Source organism: Strigops habroptila, chromosome 2 (assembly GCF_004027225.2).
Source record: "Strigops habroptila isolate Jane chromosome 2, bStrHab1.2.pri, whole genome shotgun sequence".
Taxonomy (NCBI): domain Eukaryota; kingdom Metazoa; phylum Chordata; class Aves; order Psittaciformes; family Psittacidae; genus Strigops; species Strigops habroptila.
This window is the reverse complement of record NC_044278.2, coordinates 21,648,091-21,663,298: the sequence shown is the minus strand read 5'-3', so window position 1 is coordinate 21,663,298 and position 15,208 is coordinate 21,648,091. Positions and strand designations below refer to the sequence as shown.

The window sequence follows — 15,208 nt, the reverse complement described above, 5'->3', positions numbered from 1 at the left end:
TATTTCAAAAAGTCTGTAAGTAAAATGTGTAGTCTATTAGTATCATCACCAGAAAAAGACTATTGTAGGAAAGATGTTAATGAAAGATCTCCTACCTATTTTCTTTGGCCTCTCGTAGCATGATTTTATTGAACGTATTTTTCCTGGAATGTGTCAAACCCACACAGAGTACACTCTTTTTCTAATTCTGTGCTTTTGCACACTCTCCTCTCGGCTGCTATGCAGAATTGCATGTCTGGGCATGTGGTGCAGGAGATAACTAAAATGGATTGTCTCTAAGGTGGGGTGACCAGCTGCTCGGATGTAACAAGCAATAGGGACAGCCTCCGGTTTGATGATGAAGTCCCTTACAGTGGGCCTTTCTGCGGTCGAGCCAAAGTTCACACCGACTTCACACCAAGTCCTTATGACACCGACTCTCTGAAAATCAAGGTAAGACAACCACCAAGGTTTCTTCTTTCCCGGTAAGAATGGCAGGAGGGCTTTTGTTACGTGTGAAGAGTACATTTACTAATGCATTTTTAACTGTTAAGCACATGCAACATTCTAAAAGCAAGACCAATCTGGTTTTGCCATGCTTCTGTAAGGACTTCGTTCAGACAGTGCTGTGAAGCCAGCTGCTGATAAAGGCTTTCTAAGGTATAGACTCCAGATAAGTACCTCATAGTGATATCTACCTGGATACCACAGCTTTTCTCAAATACATGTTGCTTCCCATATACTAGTCTGGAGTAAGAAAAACTTGTGTCCTGGGATGTGAACTTGCCTCCCCAGCTCTTTCAGTCACAACTAGGATATATCAAAAGCTCAGTCGCATCCATTGTCTTAAATGGGAACACTTTGCTTTTCCATTAAGCTTTTCTTTAAGCATACCTTTGAAATATGAATTTTCTGTGGCCCTGACAACATTGCAGGGATGTGCAGGCTGTGTAAGTGAGAAAGGAGCTCCACATGTTGGCCCAGTTGAAGATCAGCCAAACTGCCCAGCCCTCTTCTCCTTCCATGCACTGGTACATTCAATATCATTGTACTTCAGACTACTCACGACTGTAATCAGACTTCTTTTCCTTCTTTGTAAACACATTCATATCCAGATTATAGTCACACTTCAGCATCTTTTCTTGTCCTTCACAGCCTCTTCTTTTTGTCAAAATCTTCATCTGTATCTCACTGCAGTCTTCCTCTCCTCCTCTCTGGCCTACGGTGCAGCCATTGCTCTGCCAGTACTTGCAGTCTTCACTTCTTGCCCTCCACTTCCACCTACACTTAGGGCATTTATTTCAAAACAGTTTAACTGGTCATGAAATGGCAAATGTCTGCTGCTTCACATAGATTCCTTTAGTAGTCACTGGGGCGGTATATTTTAGAGTTATACCCCTAATACTTAGGGTTGAAATCCCCTAAATTTATCTTACAAAATTTCAGTACCCTGAATCTGAATTCAAAGTGCATCTGCAGCTTGGCTGAGAGCCACTGCCTTAATCCTGATCTGCATCTACGTCTGAAGTTTCTGAGCCTCCATGAGTATGTAAAATAGTATGTGTGCTTACAGAGCTCATATATTATTCCTGAGCTCCACATGGAAAGAAAACCAGGTCACAGGACAACAGTGAATTTCATACTTGGGTTTGTATCAAAACTAGGGTGACCGCTTTACTTGCAGTTTCTTGACCAGACCAGAAAAGATTTGAAAGTCTTGGAGTTGTTGACAGATATTTTTTACAAACCCACTTTGATTTTTAACTTTGTAGCAGAATGTCAAATGAAGTGTGTACTTGGGATTTGTTAGATAATTCTTTAAAGACTTTCAACATTTTTGTAAGTTCTCTGTCTTCCTGCCCAGAAGACAGGACTTGATTCCAAGGTCATGGAAGCAAGCTGTGTAGAGGTTGTCCCTTACAAGTGAGCCTTTTTACTATGAGAATTACCCAGAGCAGCTGTTTTGCTGACCTGAGATCTTGGTTCCCACAGCGTGGCTGTGAACACCTTTACCAAAAAGCCCTCTTGAAGTAGCTGTGTTGTCACCTTTTTTCACACTCACATTTGTGAGCAAATGCACAAGTGTGGAGAGCTGAAGCCTTTAAACCTGCCTGCAAAGGCCCCTTTCACTGTCTCAGTTAATTGTGTTAATAATAGTGGGAAAATTTGTCAGTCATTTGGGAAGGACAGACCGGAAAATATTAAGGGAGTTAAATGTTCTTTATTGCCTTTGACAAATGTAGCCAGTGGTTTTTACTGTAAAATGGGTAAGAGTCCACTTTTCACATAGCTCAGCTATCAGTTTTTTGAGACATTTGAGATGCTGGATAATAAGATTATTGTGTAAATGATTTGGCACATACTGGAAATTAACCTCACAGTGTTCCCTTGTATTTTGCCGAAGCTATGCCCACTATCCATGGCAAAAGTTGATTGCTGATGTAACCCTACCCCTTTTCAGGGACCAAGTGGAGCACAAAAATTGTTAGAGGGGCTGCTTATGCTCAACTCTCTTTCACAAAGATTTGCAGATACGGACTAACTCCATTTTCTGTAATTATTTTACTGGGATTTTATAAAAGCAAAGTATCTAAATCTAAGTAATTTTTAAAAGTTGCTTTGCACTGACTAGTGAAGATTCTGTGCTGTCTCTGCTGATTTTGGTCCAGAGAGGAAAAGCTACATCTAACAAACCAGATGTGTAAGCAGTGGTGTGCTTTTTTTTATTGTTCTAGAAAGGAGATATTATAGATATCATCTGTAAAACACCCATGGGCATATGGACAGGCATGCTGAATAACAAAGTAGGAAACTTCAAGTTCATTTACGTGGATATTATCTTGGAAGAGGAAGCTGCGCCCAGAAAGATAAAGCCGCACAGAGGAAGCAAAAGGACCAAGCCTAAAACGCTGCAGGAGCTCCTGGATTGTGTCCACCTGCAGGTCAGCCAATGTGTTTCCCAGCTGTATTTGAAACATTTCGTTGCTGTGCACTTGGGTTTGGATGTCATTTACAGGCAGAAGTAGAAAGGCAGGTTTCGGCAGTTTTGATATCAACAAAGCATCTTCATGACTGTCTTTTACCTGATGTAAGTGGCTTTTAGAACTGCATTTTACCACATCATTTGGTTGGGCTAAGAGACTCCGCACAAAGAGGCACAGTGGTGACTTCTCAAGTCACCATAACCTGACTGCAATTGTGTGCCTAAGCACAGGAGGTGTGTGACTGCAGAAACCTCAAGGCCAGGACTGCAGTCTGACTCCAGTGCCAACATTTAGAATTTGGGTTTCTAATTTCATATGATCTTTAGGGAGCAACAGTCTTTTTGCACTATGCTTATGTTGCGCCTCTCTCCCTCTTTACAACCCTAATTCTTGACTGAGTGTCAAGGTTTACAGGTAACATTTTTAATACTGGTTATTATTTTGGTGATGGTGCAAACACTCCTTTCCTGGAGTTTCATACTGCATTGACACACAGCTCAAGGGGGACCATGTGTGGTGACACAGCATGGCTGAGGGCTCCCTCAGCTTCTCACCCTTGCTTATATCAAAGGATTCCTTCTGTGCAGAGGCAGAGCACACCCTTCCTCAGAGGGCCTCCTGGACCCAGTATGGGAGGCACTCAGGGGGTGACCCACAAAGTCCAGACAGTCAGCAGATGATTAAATAATTTCTGGCAGAGCTCTGTCCTGGTCCAGGTCCTGCTGGACTTTGCCTGACAACTCAGGCACAGATGCTGGGGTGCTACCCCCAGATATTTCCACTTCTATCCTCTTTTGCTTTTCAGCTCTGGGTTTATGCCGAAGGTGGTCAATTAGACTGGAGAATGGAATCCATTTCAACCTGACAAAGAAGTAAAACAGAAATTGTGCCTATTCCTCTACTAAACATAGTGCTTATTTACATGAGAGGATTTGCTTGGTTTTTGTAGGAATATGCCTCAACCCTCTTGCTAAATGGCTATGAAACTCTAGAGGACTTAAAGTATCTACAGGAGAGCCACCTGATTGAATTAAATATTTCAAACCCAGAAGACAGGGCAAGACTGTTGTCAGCAATTGAAAATCTACAGGACTATGACAGTAAGTGTTGAAGCATGTTCAAGTTTTAACTGAAGAAACACATTTAAAGAAATAGTGATTCTCACACTGATCTGTTAAATTATTTTCTTTTAAATATGATACATGGAGTCAGACAGTTTTCTTTATTTGTTCAGATAGCAAGCTGTACATCTCTTCTAGATATGTGTATGATTACTACACTAGTAACACATGAATGATCTAAAATTTCTTATTTATAGGTCTTACACTAGAGATTGGTAGCAACTATTGCTCAAGAGCAACCTTATTTATGGCTGGGGACCCAACCCTCAGAGAGGTTAAGAGACTTCTTGAAAGTCACAAGGTCTGTGCAAGAGCAGAAAACAAAACTTCCCAAACTCTGTGCTAGTATCTTAACCAAAATAGAGCTTATTTCAAATAGCTGCAGTAAAGAATTTTCTTTAATTTTGTAAAGCAATATTCTGCAGAAGAATAGTTTTTCCTTGCCACACTTCTTCCCACACTTAAATCCTTATCCAAATCAGTTTCTTTTGTAGGAAGGATTTAAAATTAAAAAAAACCCCATATACTGATAGATGGTTTGCATTCTTTTCTGAAAATGAATCTGACTCAAGTTTTTGGTAAGCTCCCAAAAACTGATCACACAGTGTGTCTGTATGTATGTGTATTGGTCACCATTATGTTTTTTTCACTTTTTGCTTTCTTTAGGAGTGGAAAAACTAGGATATAGAATAGAAAATACTGTTCTCATGATATCTTAATGGTATTTCCAGCCTGACTTCTAATTTTAAATAATTTATGTCAAATTCCTGGAACCTGCAGCTAAGCATCCACTTAATAAGACAGCCAAAACAGGAATTGTTTTTTTCTTCATTAATATTTGTGCATACTCACCCCTATGCTGAGCAGTCATTTCATTAAATGTGCACTAGCAACTGAGAAGCATCTGCAAGAAAGAAAAGGAGAGCTGGAAATCAAAGTCTTCCTGAGATATTTTAATACCAGTTCTTGTCAGGTTTCCACTTTTTTCTCCTCAGTAGGAGATAGATAACTTTCCAATTATCCCTTCAGCACATGTACATATGTATGCATGCACATACCTGCATGCACATATATACCTGTGTGCTTCAGTACATAAATGTCTCCAGGTTTCTAAGCATGTCTTTGGCTACCTCATCCATTCAGTTTTTCCTGCAGATGTTCTCTAATCTTCCTCTTCGTGTCTTTGCTGACCTTGTTTTTTACTGTATGTTTGCGCCTTTTCGGGACCCCATTTGGACATGCAGTATTTCCTGTTCCTAGTCAGCTTCCAGGAAAAGGTAAGGTTCTTGCGAACATGTTGGAGAGACATTAAAAAAGGGGTTTTTTCACCCACCAGGTTCAGCAGTTCTTTCTGGTCTATGGCTTTGTGAGATTACAGGCTAGAAAAGGACTCTAGAAGGGCTGTGTGTGTAAAAGTAGTGATTGAAAGAGCGAATACAGGAAAAAAAGGGTTACATTTTATAAGAATTGCATTGCAGAGATCTAGCTAGAAATCAGCTGAAAATAGGTTTGTTTCCCTAACTTGCCCTTAAACTGAGTATAGGTATACTTGTGTATACTTCTTGTTAACTAGTCTTGCTGCACTTTCTGCACATTTCATTGTGTTAGTTTCTCTATATCAATATTTTAACACAAAAAAAGTTAATTCAAAATGCTAGACTGTAATGTTGCAGTCTTGCATCCATGTGAAAACCAAACCAGAAACATGTGTTTTAACAGACCACGAGTGTCAAACTATTTTGGAGTAGTGAGGATATGGTTTACTATTTATACTCCTTGTGTAACAAAACGCATAGCAAGCAGCCTTGGACACCTAACCTTTTTAGAAGATGACACCAAGTTTTTCTTTTTTCTGAAAGTGTCTTAACACTTAATATTCTGCGTATACCTGTGCAAGAACCAAACCTAACAAGGTCCTTATATGTCCCTTACACTGAAAATTAATACATTACCAAATAGAGTTCTTCCTAATTGACAGCATGGGATTAAAAGAGTTCTCCAGGCAAAACAATGTCCCTGATGTTTTCTGTATGGTAGTCTAATAGTTTAAATTCTTGTAATGGTTCTGGTTCTGGAAATAATAACATTAAATCTTATGAAATGGCCCATGCTTTGAAATCAGTCATGACACTGTACTCTTAGATCAAGAGATTAAATGAGTATTTGCTTCACATTCACCTTAAATAGGTATAGCAAATATTTCTAGTATTCAAATTCAATAAAATAATATTCACAGAATTTATGAATACTCACAGGAAGCAGAACCAAGACATCTTTATATACCAGGCCAACTATAAGCGTTCATTTAAGTCTAGTGGAGTTTCACAGGCCTTGTATATTTTAAGGTAAGCCTCACATAAATACTTTCCTGGTTTGGGATACTGTCTTGAATCAGGACTAATTCAAATCCTTGCCTTGTCTGGTTGCCAAAGGTATAGCATTTGTCACATTACTAGTAGGGACATAACAGAATTTAACAACGGCTCTAAAAAGGAAGATACTAAAGACTAAAATTGATAGAAGCTATCTGTTAAGTCATTACAATGAAAGACAGGGAGTCAAGATGATCTTGGAGATAAGCTCAGCACGAGTTTGACTTCATCCCAATCATTTGACCTCTGTCCTTCTGTCAATACAATTGGAAAATTGGGTTGAAAGAGCTGGGTGCAACTTTGAAAGCAAATTTTGCATCTGAACTTTCCTAGGTCAGGGTTGGGGTTTTTTGTCTTAAATGGGCATGACTCAGTCCAGCATAAATGATTTTTTAATTAAAATTGATTTTCTGCATTGCTTAGAAGTGAGCGGCAGAATTACCCACAGCTACAACGTAGTCTGTTTGCTGGCCAGGAGTATTCTAGATATAAGTTCAGCACTTTTCCAGGTAAAAGTTCACTCTTTCTATAAGCTTTGTGAAAAAAATACGCTAAGGCCATAAATCGTATTTACTGTTCTAAGCCCACCTCTCTCACAGAGTTTGGAAGACTTCCATGTCTTTGCATTACATTTGTGCTTCTGTGAAGCACATGTTTGATTAATGGATGGAGTCTCAGGTATGGTCCAGAGTTGAAATACAAGGGTTTCTGAGTTTTTGTGACTCTGCTATTATTCAGAACAGCCAAGCATGCTGGAACATTGCCTCATTTTACTAGACTGTATCATAAATGTAGTAAAACAAGATTTAATGTTTCTTTAATGTGATATCTGATATTGTGAAATGTCTAGATGTTTTTACAGGGCTTTTAAGTTCTTCTTTCCTTGGCTGCTTCTTGCCATATATTGGATGTTATACTAATTGATTTCTTCATACTGCATACTTGTGACTAATTTATGTTGCAGAATAAACAGTTACTGAGTTGTCTAACCAAAAGACCTGCAGCAATAGTTTCCACATTATATACCTCTTAAAGACGTCCAAAATGTAGGATTTCTGGCAGTAACAATTTTTTCATCTTGCATTTGATTTAGACATGAGTTAATTTTGAAAGGAAAAATCTTACCCATCTTATCCCAGAAATCAAAAAGTAAGTTAGCAAATACTACCACATGGTGATATTAAGCAGATTTTGCTTCCTGGTACTGCACTATCTTCTTTCTACCTTTCCTGGGAGCCCAGGCCAAATTCACCGTATTCAAGCACTTCACATAGCAAGGCTATCCCAGAACTGCAAGGTCTTGTAAGCTCCTCACAACCTTCCTCCCAATATTCCTAGATCTCTTTTTAGATTTTCTGTAAGCTGATAAGACCCATATACTGGAAACCAAAATGATTGGTTTCCATGAATTCATGGCTAAGGAGGGAAAAAAAGCTCTTTTTCATAAAGTATTTCTTAATAGCTTTCCATTCTTCTCCCAGATGGCTTCTAGACAGGAGATGGATGTCTGTGCTTTTGTAGGATGCTATTTTTAAAGTTAAGCGGTTGCTGGATGGTTAATGAATAAAGTAATAAAAGAAGTTTGGAACTTTTTTCTTGACCGATTCCCAGGACACACGTTTTTGTGTGTGCAAAACAGCCCTGATTCTCTTCTCATTTTGATGATGTAAGGCAAGAGGTTCATTCCTGAAATCCAGCGAATTGTATTAGTCTGAAGCTATGCTGAGTTAAAGAAGAATTAGACTTCACTGGATATGTGCATGCAGTTCATTTTATATTTAAAAAAAATGGTGCATACGTGCAATTTGGGGAATAATATTTTATGCTTATCTATCTCCCAAATTCCACTTCCTTAGATTACTTTTCATATTTAAATGACAGATTATATTCTTAATCCCACTGTCAGTACCAGATGAGGTTTGTTCCTTATTTATGTTACTTGGATAGCAAGACAGTGCGTAGGTGAGGACATGACTTCCAGTTCTCGGTTGCATTCCTTATGTGAGGGCCTAGCATCAGGAGTACCATTTTACACTGGGCAGTCCCTTTACGTACATGGGATTACAAAATGTCATGTCAAGGTCAAACAGTGCTCAAAGACTACCTGGACATAATACTTCCAGATTTCCCAAGGAAGCTCATCCTTGCATGAGTATTAGCATTTTTCACCTTTTTTCAAGCACATCTGTTTGCTTCCAGATTTGGAGAAAAAAGAAGCTTCTCGTTTCTGCCTTCACCGTAGACTCTCCTCTCACACCAGTTCAGTATCCCTCCAGAAAAGTTATGCCACTTACTTCAGCAAATGCAATTTTTTTAAGTTGCATGTCTGTAAATATCCACAAAAGGTTTACACCTTTGAGTCTCCAAAGTATTGCATGTGCATTCAGAACCACTGCAGGTTTGTTTGCTTCTTTTTCAAGAAGTATCACCATTTGCTGCTTCAAAAAGATACTTTCTGAATTTGATGCTTTGTGAGTTTTCATTTCATTTTAACACTTAGGTGTTCTAACTGGTACAGGCACTGCAGTTGGTACATGGCCTTCATGCGTAGCTAGGAGGTCTAACTTCAGCCTTGAAGATGCACTTTATTCTACTGAGTTACTGTATGGTCCTGCTCAGCACGTCACCACTGCACCTTCCAGGAAGTCAGGCAAGTGACTCAGCCTAAAGCATCATACTCTTAGCCCAGTTCTCCTTCTCGGCAAAACTCATGAAGGCAAACTCTCAGACAGCACACTCATGAAGTATGGCTGGCTGCTGGGTGAGCTGCTTTTTTTCCAAGACAAAATCCAAGCCTCCTGCCACTCGTCTGGTCTGAACTGACATAACTACATAGGAGTTAGCATGACCTCTGTACATTCTTGAGCTGAACTGCCTTAAACCCAAGCTTAAAGTGCTTTCCTAATCAAGACTTTAAACTCATTAAAAAAGGGGAAAAAGCTGGTGAAGGAATAAAGAAATCTATCCCTGCGTGTCATGCATATCTATGTCAATGAATAACAAATATTCATTTCCAAGATCTAAATAGTGAGGAAGATGCATCACACATCTATTAACAAGGCTAAAGGCCTCACATTTTTTCAGGTGTCTGAATATAATCCCATCACCTAAAGTAGTATTGGAATATATGTGTCAAAATGATGCATATCTTGGGCTCCTCTGGACATATCATAGACAATAGTGACCGAAAGCTATTTATCTTATGTGAAACTGCTTTACTGTAGAAAAATGATAGGACTCCCATATGTTGATAAGATAGTTATTTCTGATGATTCTGCAATACCTAACAGCAGTTTAATTTTATCAGTTCCTGTTTCCTGCGCATTGTATCTTCCTTCTGATGTCCAAAAGATTAAGACAGCAAACTTTTACTTATGTGGAACTTGAACATGTACGTGTTAAAAGAAGGAACTAAGTAGAACTGAATGTAAGAGTCAAAGCTAAAAAGAAAACGAGGGGGAAAAAAAAGCTTAGTTTCTTTTCTTGTGAAGCAACTTCTCAAGCTGCACACTACAGATATTTATAATACTCAGTATCCTATTCAAGTGGTTTAGTTGCTACTGCATAATATTTAAGGCTCCTTTAAAGAAACGAAAAAGCCAGAGTTTGCTTTCAGTCTTGTCTTCTTAAATATGAGGGGGTGGGGTGGTGTTCTTCAACTTTTTCTGCTCAGAATGAAAAATGGAAAATAAAACATTTTTGCTGTCTCAAACACCTGAACATTTTTTTTTTTCAATTTTTTTCCTGTAAAAAATCCTGTAGTGTGATGGGAAGAGACAGAAGCTTTACATTTCTGCATGTTTTCTAAATAGAAATTTCTTATTCTCCCAGCTGACCTAAACTCAGATTTTAAATAAATCTCAGTTCCAGGCTTGCCTGTGTCTTTTTCCCTAAAACACACAAGGCAAAGAAATCTCCACAAAAGCATTTAGGGTCTTTTTTTCGCATAAGAACTACTCGGATTATCACAACTAGTTACAGGGCACTAATACACTGATTGAACATGCATTTTCTTTCTCATCCACTAGCTACTTGGTCTTCTTTTCTTTGTAAAACAAGCAAAGTGGATGGAGGTTCCTCTTTGGCCTTGAAAATGTAAACAGGATTAACACATTTTAGGTCATTGCTTGCCAGGGCAGCAGATGATGCTGGAGAAGCTGATAAAAGTACTGGCAAGCAGCATAAAGCAGATGAGGGGATTACAGAGGAGGGCAAGGGAGCTCTGCCTGCAGCCACACAGGAGGGCTTCACCCAGACGCTGGCTGAGCTGTCAGTCCACAGCGACCAAGGCCTGCGTCATCTTGGCGCCAGTGGGATGGGTGCGAGGAGCTGAGGACACAGTTTAGACAAGGCTTTACGGGGGCATCTGCTGTTATTGGTGCAAACTACTTCTGTTGCTACTAATAGCAGCAGTAATACCTTCACTGGTGTAATGCCTTTTGTAATTCTTTCCTGACTTAAATCAGAAATCAATTTGACCCTACATGGTCAAATATTTTCCCTGCAAAGAAAGATAACATTTGACATGACAAACTGTGTTCTGTGAGGAGGAGATCAAACTGTTACAGATAGCAATTAGATCTGCTGAAAGGTGTACTCTTTCATGCAAGTGCAATTAACCATTAAGTTATTTGGGAACAACGTGGGATTCTATTTCTTGAAAAGTATTTAAGGTAACCTTTTTTTCTTTAATACATCAAGTTATGCCTATAACCTTAATGCAAAAATGACTAAGTAAGTTGAGACTTTGGATTCTTTTCTTCAAAAATCAGATTAGTTTAAGTTAAGTAGACAACTGAAAGTTAGAAAATATTAAACAGATTTAATCAGTCCAAACAAATATACAAGTTTCCATCAAGACCTGAAAATGTTTGTCAATATATCGAAATGGTTTGTGAAATAAGTTTCTTGATATCTCACACAATGAAGAAAAGTACTGTCTCTCCTGCTGTTCCATTTCAATATTTTCATTCAGAGTAAGAGATTTAAATTTTTGATTTCTAATTTATTCTTTATTATACAATTGAACACAAGTTTTTTAAAAATAATATTAAATCTTTCCCATCTAACCAAATCTTGTAACTTCCAACAATTTAAACAAATGTCAGGATGAATTTTTCTTGTAGAAATTTTATAATTCTAGGAGCTAAACTAGATTTAGATTTTGGTGAAGGATAAAATACTTCCTCTACTGGGACTTGTATTCTGCCTGGACTTGAATTGAGTAGCTTCAATCTGACTACAGATTCAAAGTAGCTATTTAACTGTGGAGTAACAAGTGAAGTGAAATAAAGGAAGCTTCTTTGCAAAAGCAAAAATGTATCATTTTTCTGAAGGGCTAAAATCTGGGGTAAAATCATCTGTTTCCTGTGAGATTTGGTTTTTATACTTTTTTTGGAAAGCAAGCCACAGTTTAAAGTAAAAATACAGTGAGAGGAGGGTGATAACAAAAAAAAAAAAAAAAAAAGGAAGATTTGATATTTTGTACCTTGTTTTCTCAAGAAATTTGGTCATAAACATCATGTATTTCACATCCAGAAAATACGAACATGAACTTTAACCACAAGATACATTAGATTCATGATATGCATGTATATCTTGTATACAAGGCACCACCTTGCCAAGCTTTTTTGAGAGGTCTGTCAATACTCTCACTGACTTGCAGATTTTTGAGTTTGAGCAGATTAGTCAGACAGCAGCTAAACAAGAACAAATTATTTGTAAGATAATTTGCTTTTACTTAGTTTTGGAACAGCATTCCAAAACCATGCAGCAGGACTTCGGTATCTTTGCTTTCTCTGAGGCCTTTGTGTCTTGGAAAATAACCTTTTGGATACCAGGGTAAGCTTAGGAAATTTCCATCAGCCACCCGGTCCCAGTGCTTTAGAAAACCTGATAACCACAACTTCATGCTAAGCACTTCTGAAGACTAGTGCATTGTATCTCACTCCAAAGTGCCCAGAGTAGGTAAAATGGTGGAGGTTACATTCAAAAAACACAACATCTATAATGCAATGTGTTATAAACAAGCTGCAGTAGGCTACATGATTAATTGCATGAGCAGGCTCTGAAATACATGAATATGGAATGGGGAAAGCTGCCATCTCTACTGTGGCCATGTTGACAATGCGTGGCGAGTGTGGCACTTTTGGACAGCCTAAAGGACCTCAGCCAAAAGGATGAGGCCAAAGCCTCTCACATTCCTCTCTGAGCAGCATACTGCAGGATCAAAGCCAACCTCAAGATCAACTTAGATGTTGTTATACGCATGTGATCATATTTTTAGTACTCTGATGCTGAGGTTTCTGCTTCTGATAGGCAAAATATACTGACCTATTCTTGTGCATATTACCAGCTCTGTTTCTGTTTCAAGATCAGTCACATTGCTATCTCAAACTCTTTCCCAGGATACTTCTTTTGACTTATTTTTTTCTTTCTTTTTCTGTTCTTTCTAGTTGAACAGCAGAAAAGCGATGGTAGTCAGGAGACGCGGAGCTTAAGCCCTCACCACGGCCTTGACAAATCACAGTTAAATGACTGCCCAAGAGATTCTGGCTGTTACATCTCATCAGAAAATTCAGATAACGGTAAAGAAGAAGTAGACCCAGAAACCCTGTCTGACATGGTGCAGTCAATAACAATCACTGAGTCAAACTGATTCCTGCTGCTTTTCTGCAGATTTTCAGAAAAAACAATCAGATTTGCAGTACGATGCACAGAAGCAGAACACAAAATACACTCAACACCAAAAATATACTTCTGTCTGATATATGATGCTCTACACTGTTTAATATGTGGACATTTCATAGCTAAGTGTTAGCTGACAATATCTCCTGCTTGTCTTTTCAGTGAATCCACAGACATTTCAATGAAAAGGTTTATACATATGTATTTATAAATATTTGTACAGCAAATGCATTTTCTATAATAACAGAGAATTGGTTTAGGTAGTGGTACACAATCTGGACATGTTCTTTTCTGGAATTGTCCAAAATGTAAATATTGTACATATTTATTTTAAAAAGATACGGATTAGTCACACTGTCTCTATTTTCAGATGTGTTTTGCTGATATTTGTACAGAACATATTTTCATTGATATATCATCATCATAAAAAGGTGGATACATTCACATCCTACTTTGAAAAGTACCAAGCTAATTCTCATTAATATTAAAGCTGTTTCATACCATTCTTCTCCAAAATGGGCTCTAAAGTAGACTATTACCTCCTACATTTTATCCTGGAGGTACAAAAGAACTGTAGTGTGAATCAGAATCAAACTCTTTGTGTTCATTATCTTTTAGAGAACACAGCCATCTGACTGGCTTATGCAATTTCTTTATTGTTATTTTCACACCTGTTCTCATTCTTCTCAAGCATTATACAGAAAATGCAAGCTTGGAGCAAAAGAAAAATCAGTATCAATACTATGCTTTTATGATCATCTTTTGTGAAGCTCTTGCCTTTTGTGTGTGGTGTGAACTTTGTTAATAGAGTATTTGTTTGTATACAAAACTCAGAAGCTAATATGGTTATTGTGCACTGTTGTCTTTCCTATGAGATTTTATTGTCATTTCCCAGTATATTTTGCACTGGAATACACATTTTAATTGCCTGTCTTCTTTTAGAGTACTTCAATAATAAAAGTAACCGTGTGTTTGAGCCCTTTAAAAACTACTTGATTTTTAATGTGGTCATTACATTTCAAAGACTGCTCTGTTCTAAGACTAAGACAGTAAATGGCATCTCCTCTGAGCACTTTTATCATATATAATAATCTGTGTATCAAATCAACAGAGAAATTTTTTGCTCACTAATTAGTCACACGATTTTCATCATTTAAGGCATTTTGCATTTATGTTGAAAATTTTCCACATATTGCTGACAGCTTAAAAGAAAATCACCTTCAGAAGAGATGAAAGACGGAAAGTTCCACCCCAAAAACAGTATTTCTGAAGAAGCCATAAACAAATGGAAAGCTTTTCTTCTTCCCCCCAACCCCCACCCCAAATGGAAATGTTTTCTGTAGTTTTCATGACCCCTCAACTGCTGTCAGATTCCTAATACACAGATCTGCTTTGAAGGCTGTAGTATAAAACCAGCAATTTTAGAAAACTGCATTAACTAGATTTCAAACTTTTGGAGTAAATAAACTCTGTTTAGATAAATAAACAGGAAAGGGAGATGCTAAGATTTGTTTCTGGTTGTAACTTACTTCTTATACTGGCAACAATTATCATCTTTAGGCAATTTGACCCCAAATTGCCAGGCACGGTGGGGATGCAGAATCCCTTGATGGGATGAAGTATATGAGAGCTTGTATCAAGCAGCTATATTTGTTTCTTAATACTTTTCTAACCAGTATTGTATCATAACATGATTTACTGATTTTACTTAATATGACTTCAATAACTTCTGAAATAATGTATTCGGATTGGTGTCTATCATCATCTCATTCTAGAGAAGGACTAAAGTCAGCCTGAATTCCTCTAAGAGGGGCTTATCTTTTGACTGTTGTGGCAGAGGCACTTAAGTCTTCAGGTTACTTCTATCTAGACAGCTGTAAAATTGCTGAGCCTGTAAAAGTATGTTGAAGTGAGTTTAAACATAATTATGACTGTCAAGAAACAGCTAAATTAGCTGGGTCAAGGACTAGCAATCACAGAAACCAGAGATGTACCATGATAAAATACTCTGAGAAATGTTTATTTGCATACGTTTGCAAATGTAAATAGGCCTCCGCTACTAGTT

At 37.9% G+C, this 15,208-nt stretch overlaps 1 protein-coding gene across 6 annotated transcripts in view; it reads left to right on the top strand.

The window, feature by feature from the left end:
• Window positions 1–14,134, top strand: part of SAMSN1 (SAM domain, SH3 domain and nuclear localization signals 1) — a 180,092-nt gene extending 165,958 nt beyond the window's left edge. For 5 of the 6 annotated variants that reach the window (XM_030476184.1, XM_030476185.1, XM_030476183.1 and 2 more), the window contains 4 exons: window positions 281–432; window positions 2,715–2,921; window positions 3,913–4,063; window positions 12,912–14,134. In XM_030476184.1, coding sequence (XP_030332044.1) covers window positions 281–432; window positions 2,715–2,921; window positions 3,913–4,063; window positions 12,912–13,114 — 713 coding nt within the window. In that variant the 3' untranslated portion in view covers window positions 13,115–14,134. Of the gene's footprint in view, window positions 1–280; window positions 433–2,714; window positions 2,922–3,912; window positions 4,064–8,974; window positions 10,099–12,911 lie in introns of those variants that run through there. The other variant, XM_030476186.1, reaches the window with a different exon arrangement.
• Window positions 14,135–15,208: the final 1,074 nt, after the last annotated feature.